At 43.8% G+C, this 9,965-nt stretch overlaps 1 protein-coding gene across 4 annotated transcripts; it reads right to left on the reverse strand.

Moving 5' to 3' along the window:
• Window positions 1-823: 823 nt before the first annotated feature.
• mindy1 (MINDY lysine 48 deubiquitinase 1) lies at window positions 824-9,828 on the reverse strand. Of its 4 annotated transcripts, none has more exons than XM_021560473.3 (10): window positions 9,405-9,828; window positions 7,486-9,105; window positions 6,425-6,482; window positions 5,986-6,050; window positions 4,661-4,819; window positions 4,453-4,555; window positions 4,026-4,168; window positions 3,607-3,804; window positions 3,151-3,300; window positions 824-2,449 (listed from the first exon to the last, which is right to left on the reverse strand). In XM_021560473.3, the coding sequence occupies exons 2-10, from the start codon at window positions 8,200-8,202 to the stop codon at window positions 2,369-2,371; spliced, it is 1,674 nt and encodes a 557-aa protein (XP_021416148.3). In that variant the 5' UTR covers window positions 8,203-9,105; window positions 9,405-9,828; the 3' UTR covers window positions 824-2,368. The 4 variants fall into 4 exon arrangements, with proteins under 4 accessions (XP_021416148.3, XP_090084516.1, XP_036827582.1 ...); XM_090228390.1 differs by having other exon boundaries at window positions 9,508-9,790; XM_036971687.2 differs by lacking the exon at window positions 7,486-9,105 and having other exon boundaries at window positions 9,508-9,790.
• Between the last annotated feature and the right edge of the window lie 137 nt (window positions 9,829-9,965).

Raw genomic sequence — 9,965 nt, forward strand, 5'->3', positions numbered from 1 at the left:
GTGTCGAAAGCGTTCCACAGGGATGCTGGCCCATGTTGACTCCAATGCTTCCCACAGTTGTATCAAGTTGGCTGGGTGTCCTTGGACCATTCTTGATCCACACGGGGACTGTTAGTGTGAAAAAAACCAGCATTGCAGTTGACACTCAAACCGGTGCGTCTGTCCCCTACCATAACCCGTTCAAAGGCTCTTTTCTTGCCCAATCACACGCCTTAAAGCGTAATACTTCTTTAACCTGTCTTCTCCCCTTCATCTACTGATTGAAGTGGATTTAACAAGTGACCTCAAAGGGATGATAGGATTCATCTGGTCATGAAAAGAGGTGTTAATGCCTTTCTTGGACTCCCATCCAAAGATGGAAATGAAAGAGGGGCAGAGAAGTTGAGAGGTTTTTCAATAAAAAATGTTTTATAAAAGGGTCAAGGAGTCGAAGTAGCTGGCTGCTTTTGAGAGAATGAGTGGGACAAACTTACACAAACACGGGTTCAAGTGGACAAGAAACAGGAGGACCTCGAAAGGAAGAAACCAAAAACAAAGCCAGAAGAGGCTGCAAGAGCAGAAGCTAAAACAAGAAAAACCTATGATTGATTTTGAAAAAATGCAATGGTCCTGCAACAAGTGGAAGTGTTTGTATGCGTGTGATTAACTTCCACTTTAGTGTCCAGTTCCACTGTACCCCTTTAACATAAACTATCCCACAAGAACTGGAAAATGAAGTTTTGCAGGTGAAAACAGCAGATAAGGATACGGAGCTGGTTTTATGAGTTGATGTGAAATAATGACATTCACCAGACAATAAATGAGTCATTGGACACCATGACAGTTTGTTTAGATTTTCCTTTATTGACATGAAAAATTAAATACAAATGAAGAAGTGGCGAAGATTAAGACTTGGCGTCAAGGTGTGGTCTAGTACTGTAGCGTTGCTAAAAGCCCTTCCACCCTAAAGCTACTTCAAAAGGGCTTGTATATCTGACCTTTGCAAAACTGCAGTAACCGCCTGACCTGGCCTTTGTTCCTAAGTACTGTAAATCAAATGCAGACTTCTTACAGTTGGTTCAAGTGCCAGGTTTGCTTAAAAATCTAGTGCAGTCAACGTGCTTTTCCTGTGTTATATATTTCCACACTGAGGTTGGAATAATATTGTGAAATTCTGAAAGATTATAATGCCGTTTTAGTAATAAGGGCTATTTGAAAAGACCGCCTGAAATGTCATTCTGTGATGAGAAAGTTTTGGCTTGCCTGGTGACATCAAACATGGTCTTGAGTGGGGAGGGGAAAACGGTCCTATCAAAATCCTTGCTTGAGAAATGGCTCTTTGCTAAGAAGCTATTTGTTTCTTTTTGACCATTTTAATTGAAAACAAATCACAGTAAGGTACTTAAATTGTTACCCAGAAACAATTTTAAATGGAGATAAAAAAAAACAGCTGCATTGGACCTTTAATGGGACTTCTCTTACTCCCATATAGTTATCTTTAACACCGCCCCCTACTGGTCTTAAATCGTCCATAACAGATGCTCCAGAAGAACACCTTCACTGTCCTTATCCATTCACCTTTTGCATAATTCCTCCCTGCTACTAACTACAGCACAGTACACTATCGGACAGGGAAAGTAAGGCCAATGCTTAGTCTAGCAGATAGGACCTTTGGGAACTCAGCCCTCAAAGCCATATCTTTGTTTGGGCTCGCAGAATCCTCGTCTCGGGCCCTCGAGCCAAGCATAACTGTGCACCGTTCTGTATAGGACAGGAATGTACTCGAGTTTCCATCATGGCGTAAATGCAGATGGCGACTTCCCCAGAGTTTGCTTAAAAACCCGGGCTTTCTAAGGCTGTGAGGATGGCAAAAGAGTGTAGCAGAGAGGGGGGGAGCGTCTTTGTGCTCTAATTTTAACCAAACTTTTTTGCATCTCCTATACACAATTTAAAAAGCTGCATTATCCATTTTAAGATACATCATCTGGTCTGAGCTGTAGTGACTGCCCTTTAATTTAGATCTTAGCTTTCTTTACACATTTGTTACAGATGTGTTTCATGACTCTACCTGGGTTGTAATGGGTCTTGGACAACTCAGCTGCGGCAACCCACCAACTGCAAAGGATTTCCTGTCTGGTGCCTCAATTGACATTTATATTCTATTCTATGGTTTTGCGAAGCGTGACTAGTACTGCCACCTTCTGGCCTGGATGTTCAAAGGAAACAGTGTGAGGGGTGGGTTTGGCATTGAGGTGGCAGGGGCACAATCCCCTAACTCTCTGTGTGTGTGTGTGTGTGTGTGTGTGTGTGTTAGGGGTTGGCTTAATGCAAAGAAGGGCAGGCTAAAATCATAGGGAGATCATGGAGACTAGGGTAAGTTTAGATGCCGCTATAATATGGCACAGTCCGAATCATCCTTTTTCTCCCGTCTCCTCGAACCTCCCGGCTGGGCCGCCGCTTGACCTCTCACCTTGAAGCAAAACAAACCGTCATAGAGTAAGGAAGTGGAGAAGCTTCTATGTAGGTATTTTGTGATGATCAATGGGACTTTTTCAGCAGATGTGAATCAAAGATAACAGAAGCCCAGTACCAGAAAAGTACAATAATGCTCTGTGGTGAGAGAATGTGTTTTCTGCTCAAATAAATTGTAGTGTAATTGAAAAAGCACCAGTGGGCACTGTTTCTTTACCAATCGCCTATACCAGTGGTCAAACTTTTTACAGCAGGGACCCCACTTTTTCCACCAGAATTTCTGGGGACCCCATTTTTTACCACAATAATTTCTCGCGACCCCACCCCAAATCGAATGACAAATCTTCAAAATCTGAACATGTAGATTTTTACATCAAGAAATAACCTTCAATTCATTACATTTTCATTGCTTACCCAAATTAAAACAAATAAATACATTTACTCAGTTACATTTTTCAAATCTTTCTCAAAAACATTTGTGTATTATGCCATACAATAATCTTTACTTTTACATTTTAGTTCTTAAAGTTTGGACAAAAATAAATATGGCGACCCCACTGCAGTTCCCCCTCAACTTTGAATACCACTGGTCTATACTGGTGTATTGTATTTATCTTTCATACTGTTGAAGTATTGAATTAAAGCCTAAAGAGGAGTCTCTTTCCTTCTAGTATATGCCCAGACAGTGTGGTTGGTTACCTGCTGTGCTGGGGCCTGGGAGGGACCTCCTTGTTGTTGTTGCTGCTGCTGGTACTCCTCCTCCTGCAGCTGTCTGGCCAGGTCCAGGTCACTGAGGGGCCCCGGGGCCACCCCCTGCTGCTGCTGCAGAGACATGGCCACCAGGTAGTCCTGGCAACCAAGCATACACCACAGGGTGAGTGAACGTGTAGTCATGGAAATGTGCAGAGAGGCTTAAATCCTTAATATCAATGCATGATTTCCTGTACATAGAGATCTCAAGTTAGGATCAAGTTAGACACAGACAGCGTGGCAGTTCTACCCATAAAAAACCTTAATAAGTATCTAGATGCAGCTTAAGATACGGAGATTGTCTCAGTAGTGCATTAGATACTGCATCTGGGTGCTTCTCAAATAAAAGGTATCCTCAAACTGAAACCGGTGAGGCTGTGTGGTGGAGTGGGGTGGGTTACTGACCTGGTCGATCTGTCTCTGCTGCTGCTGGGGCGTGAGGTCTTCGGGCTGTGTCACGGGGACGCTCCTCTGGGGCGGGTGGCACAGGCGGAAGTCTGAGTCGCAGAAGTTGCCGTCACCCTCCACATTGTGCAGGCTCTCCCACACCAGCCCCCCCTCCTGCAGGAAGCCCTGGTCTGTCACCAGCAGGTACAGGTGGCCCTGTGGGGTCAAAAGTAATTCACTGGAGGGGAGTGAGCAGCGTTTTAGATAATGTTGTGCTACTGCAGGGCACCCGAGGAGGGAACGTTACAGAACGTGCTACGTGCCTCATGTAGAATAGTCTGTTTTATATATTACATTTCTATCTGCAAGGTTCTATATGTTACACCCTATAGATTGATAAACACACACACTATAGATTGGTAAACAAACACACGCACCTTGTGCTTTATCATAGTGCTAAAGTGGTTGTTTCTGAAGAACACAGACAGCTCGCCCTCCTTGGCCGTAGTGTTGAGTTCACAAAGTCCATGATACGACAGCTGGGTCGCTGTGGACTCCAGAAACTGCTCTGCCACCAAACCTGACAGCAAGGAGATGGAGAAGTAGAGGCATAATAAAGCAAGGGGAATGGTTGTATTACAGAGGAAATGGCCAAGTGAACATGTATGCTTGTGAGAAAGAGGGGGGAGAGAGTACAGAATGCAATTGGGATTAAATGATCAACTTCCCATCAAGACCCTCGTAAATAAAACCAGTTTATTAGAGCTGGGCTTGAATTGAAGTCTGAACCACGTGTAGCTCACCAGGACAAGGGTTAGTGACAACTCAAATGTATGTGAAGTAAGGATTTGGAAAGTCCTGTACCTTCACTGACACGGCTGCTGTTGGCCGAATGCTTGTAGTCAATGATCTTCTCTACCAGCTGGTTGTAGCTTAGCTTTCCCACCGCTGCCACCATCTCAGGGCTCTGGAGAAAGAAAATATTTTGAAACTGATGCCCAAAACAAGGGATTTGGGGCATTAATTGTGAAAGGAGGGCTTTTACCTTCACATGTTCTACAATGTCGCTTACCTGAGGGTCCACCAGCCAGCCATGGTAGAGTGGGATGTCCAGCAGGTCAAAGGCGATACACTCTGGAGTGTACTCAAAGTCTGACACGCCCGTGAAGCGCACGTTGACATCAAGGCCCGTGGACAGCTTTGGCAGGACTGCCATGGCATCGCTCATGTTCTGCGGAATCAAAGATAAAAATACATATCATATCATACAGAGGTTGGAAACTGAGTTGGAAACCAGGGTCAGGGGGTTACTTCCGTTTCGATTACAGTCGATTCAGAGATTGAACGAAGGTTAACTTCGTGAATTGGAGATCAGACCATTTTGAATTCATATTTTGAGCTGGAATGGAATCGTACATGCATGACACGTAGAGTTGGTTGCACAGAAGGCCAGTATCAGCTGTTCCTAGATTGATTTCTCATATGGTTAACACCACGGTTCCAGTGACATGTACGGTATGGAAATTAGATTGATGTGCGAAGAGGCAAAGCGAATATGCAGGTTAATCTTGTTGTACAAAATTCACAAGGGCTTGTAAGGGACCGGCACTCAATCATACCGGTCCACATCGGTTTTGCCTATAGTTTCTTTATCACTGTCGAGCAGCGAATGACAATCCTCTGAGCTCAGCCATGAATAATGAACCAGATTGTGGTTATACACACCCACAGCTCTGATGTCAGAAAACAAAAGCTTTCCAGTCGAAACAGCACATCTAATTGAGCTTCAAGTGTCAGAGCCAGGTGGTTGGATCATGGTGCTTACAACACCAAGGACAATGGGTTTGATTCCTGCAGTCAGCCACACATACTGAATAGAATGGGCTGACTGTAAGTCACATTGTATTAAAAAGCTGCTAATGACCACATCATTAAGTTAATTGGCTGCATCCACACAGGCACCATCTTGCCACCTTGGTACAGTATAGTATGTTTTAATCCTTGTTCCCTAAACTCCTTATTCTTGTACTCTAGTGGCAGCTGGTGAGGCTTAGCATCGATGACACAGCTGATTTTACTGTGAGAACAGCCCCTGTGTGGCTTCTGCCTCTGCAGTGAACTCCGCTTCCCCTTAAAAATGACTCAGTCTCAACCACAAACGATTTTGTGCCACACAGCTACAAAATAGATAAGACAGCACCTGCAGAAAAACACGCATGCGCACAGCTTCAGAAAAATGTTCTGACAACACACATAAGTGAGTGTCAAGTAAGTGGACAGACACCGGCCTGAGTTTGTGTGTTAAATACAGAGGTGAGTTTACCTGCTGTGTTTGTGTGTTAAATACAGAGGTGAGTTTACCTGCTGTGTTTGTGTGTTAAATACAGGTGAGTTTACCTGCTGAAAGTTGAGCTCCATTCCCTCAGCCTTCTCCCTGGGTTTGATGGACAATACACACTCTCCTGTGGCAGAAACATCAGAAAGACAAATTGTGGGTTGTTTAACGATAATGTGGTTCTCAGACAGTCAGAGACCAAACAGGAATGTGTGTTATAATTTATTTCCCCTATGGTAATGGTCAGATTTATCAAATCTGCTAGATATTTCAATGACGTAAGCCCTTGGCTCCTGGAGCACAGGGCCAGGGATGAGCTTTTGTTTACGGCCTGATAATAAGCAACCTCTTTAGTTGCCTGTTCTTTCATGCATTGGTTGCATTTTCATGTGCCAGTGACAACCTCAGTGTATAAATGTGTGAAAAATACAATAGCTTCAGTGTTAAAGTCTGTATGGAAGTGCAGATAATACACGTAATAATAATACACATGTTTCTTACCAAGGTGAGCCATCAGGTCCTCTGTGGTGATAACTTCTGTCTGGGCAGGTAGCTTGGCCTGGGGACAAATCACACACACGATTTTCATTCATAAGCCCTTTCCTTGATCCATGTTTGTTTATCAACAGATTCTGTGAAGTTGGATACAGATGTTATTGGAAGTTATAACATTAGAATGAATGGTGCTGGTCAAGGAACAATCGAGGCCTGGACAAATATACTTGACTCTGAAGAACGATCTCAGCTAAAGCCTAACACACATAGAAACAAACTATAAAGCCCAACACGTACACACACATATATATACCTATTTGTATCTTTTTACTTTCAGGCCCACGGGAATGGGTGGAATGGGGAGGGCTTTTTCTCTTCTGAGTGAAATAAATATATGTGGAAGAAATGTAATATGAAGGGAATATGAAATTATATATGAATTGGAATACTGTACCTCTAACCCCCCCCCTAACAAAATAAATTTAAAAATAAATTGAAATTGTCACAAAAAAAATGCATTCTCTGACACAGACATGCGGCCCTTCATAAACTTTAATTCTGCGTTGCTTGATTTTAAAAGCTAAAAGTGACAGACTGCTTTCATGTTGATAGTACAAACAAGATTATTGGATTCAGAAGTCCTCTGTCCTCTCTTAATACAACTCCCCAACATGAACCTGTAATTCCTGACTCTAGAAACTTCCCTCCCTCCAGTGTCATATCACTAATTCTGGCCTGCCTACACACCTCGGCTGTGTCATCCTCAGAGTGTGTCAATCTCATCCTTATTCTCAGTCACCTTAAGAAGGCCACTGAAGTCCCTCAACAGCAAAAGTGCATCTCAATAGCCTAAAGTGGCTTCCTCTCTTGGCTCATTTCTTTGATCTGCACCGATCTGGACCAGTGAATGCAAAATCCCCCAATAGTCCTCCAATATAGTGCTTTCCCCTATCATATGGTTTGACATCAGTGCAGATGAAGTAGGCCTAAAGCCACTTAAGACGATTGAGATGCGTAGTCACGGACCCCATTAGTCCCAGCTAGCTGGTTCTACAGTCCGACTTTACCTTCCAGCGCAGAAACAGGGTGTTCATGATGGCGAGCAGGGGACAGGGCCCGTTCTCACTCTGTGTGATGATGGGGGTCTTCTTCTCTTTCCAGGTGATCCACTTCACAAAGTAGTAGGCCGGCATCATGGGCTCTAGGTCCGCGGCGGTGGCCCCTCCTGTGGCTGCGGCAGCAGCGACGCCAACCAGGACATCGTCGGCCAGGCAGGGGACGTCGGCAGACAGGGAGCTGCCCTCGACGCCCAGGGCAGAGTAGGAGGACAATGGCTCGTCGTTCCCGTTGTTGCCCTCAAAGAACTCTAGGCTGGGGATGGAGAAGGAGGCGGAGTCGGTGGTTGCTGACTGGCTATACTCGTCTGACCTTCCAAATGTGGCCTCCGAGCTCTCCCCGTTCCCTTCTGTCAGAGTTTGGCTCTGCAGGGTGGATCGAGCGTCTTCTGTCGTGCCGTTTTCAGACATGGCCGCACACGTGGTGGTTGGTGTGAGTGAGGTTTCCCTGTATCCGTCAAAACCTTCTGCTTCCATAATTGGAGTCTTAACTGATGGGTCTTTGGTGGAGTCTTCATGGTCCAAGGGCTCTGCTTCGTGGATTTCTTTAGCCGCAGACGATCCTGCTGTAAGGCCGCCCTCTTTAGAAATGGCCTCTGTCAGAGAGCAGTCATCTTTGACAACGCTCAGGAGATCTCCTCCAACTATCTCTGTGCCAGAATCCGCCATAGCTGGGCAATGTTCAATGTAGCACTTAATCAACTGAAAATAAGGCCAAGTCGTCGGTAAAGACTACTTCAGGCTTAGGTTGTATACGAATAGAAAAACAAACTCAGCCCTTTACATTAAGTATATTCCCAGATTTAAAAGTTGGCAGTGACCTTATAGGTGAACCTTGAAGGAAATCTTGATGATCAGTTCCCTGGCATTCCTGAGTAACAGTGTCCTTAGTTTGCAAGACGGGGTTGATGGATGGCTACAGCAGAATCCACAGTGGCTCTGTCTGTTTTATGTCATACAGACTAAGAGAGAGTGGATTTCATACGGGCTTAAATATCTACTTGCACATTTTCTTTCAGTTCAAGTGTGGGATGTCATAACAAATAGGCTATCTTTTCAACATTGCACATGGGCTTCTGGTAAATTTAGTGCAAGTGTAAAACTACAAGCTTTCCTCCAACAAAAAATAAATAATTATCTTTACACAAAATATATATACACACATTTAAACTTTAACAACAAATATCTTATAGATCATTTTCAGCACTGCCGCTGTCAATTAACGTTATAGAGTAAGATACCTACAGCTCCCTGTCAAATAGGTTTGGTTTGATAGCTTCTGGCAAGCTACAGCTGCAAACTAGAGCAAAGTTATCTTTGGGGGGGATGCAAAACTTATCTAACTAGTTATAAAAGTTGTGCTTTTCCTGACGATACAAGGGAATATACCAATTGAAGACTGACAGAAAAGCTGCAGCGAAAACAAGTGAAGAGCGGGATGGCGCTAGTCAAGCTTGCCCCTTGTCTTGTGACATGAATGACTCGTAGGTTTTTAGGATATTAACGCGGCATGGTTGTCATCTTAACCTCGTCCCAGAATGCGAGTAACCATACTCTTAAATTGTACCAGACCTGCAAGAAAAAGATCAGTGATCAGTCCGTGAAATAATACGCTATTCTCCAACAACACATCTCATTCCTGACCCTGGGGTTGACAAAATACTGAGAACGGAACTATAAAACCGTGGTAGAAAATATTGCATCTGTCAAGTGACACCAGAACTGGCTACTGACCATAGCTTGCTAACGTTATACCCTCGTGTTGACGCTCAGAAGTTGGTAGCGCCCATCACTAACATGCAACAAATATCTTGATGATGGTGGCAGCTTGTTAGCTTGCTAGCTGACCAGCAGAAAATAAAACAACTTACCATCAAAGCCAGTTGACAGCGTAAATTGGCAAAACGTCGTGAAATTTAGACAGGTGTTGGTCCAATCAAGAGCAAATTGAGATTTTTACGAAAAGATACTGACCGACTTGTCCACATTAACGAGCTTCGCTGGCTGACAACGGGCATGATATTTACATTCCACGGTCTCTTCGCAATCTTGACTTCGCTTTACTCCACTTCCTCTACCAGTCTGTAAACAATGATGTCACGAGCTGTATTAGCCACAGGGGGGAAACTATTTTTTAGATGTCAAGCACCAAGTTACATACATAAAATACATGGCGTATAATATGCCAACCAAAGATATTTCAGAAAAACTGAAGAAAAAAACATAGCAAATATGCGAATTAATTTAAAAAACAGCTACCTTAAATTATTTTGAAGTTAATCTTCATGGGGACACAAGTGGTTGGAGTACTGAACTGCAGGTGTTAATATACTGGTAGTGTTCATGAGCATCATGTCTTCTTCTTGCTGCGTAGTGCGCAGCATTGCAGAGACAAAAGTCTAAAATGTGTTTGTATTATGGATTATAAACTG

The sequence above is a fragment of the Oncorhynchus mykiss genome, chromosome 30, assembly GCF_057628025.1.
Source record: "Oncorhynchus mykiss isolate SJ-2025 chromosome 30, ASM5762802v1, whole genome shotgun sequence".
Lineage (NCBI taxonomy): Eukaryota > Metazoa > Chordata > Actinopteri > Salmoniformes > Salmonidae > Oncorhynchus > Oncorhynchus mykiss.

What these genes read in the sequence shown, in the direction of transcription:
- mindy1 (XM_021560473.3), bottom strand. Translation starts at nt 8,202, where the DNA reads ATGGCGGATTCTGGCACAGAGATAGTTGGAGGAGATCTCCTGAGCGTT. An exon ending in GGACCTGATGGCTCACCTTG is followed by an intron (nt 6,051 to 6,424) that starts GTAAGAAACATG and finishes TTTCTGCCACAG; the next exon opens with GAGAGTGTGTATTGTCCATC. An exon ending in CAGCAGCCGTGTCAGTGAAG is followed by an intron (nt 4,169 to 4,452) that starts GTACAGGACTTT and finishes CCTTGCTGTCAG; the next exon opens with GTTTGGTGGCAGAGCAGTTT.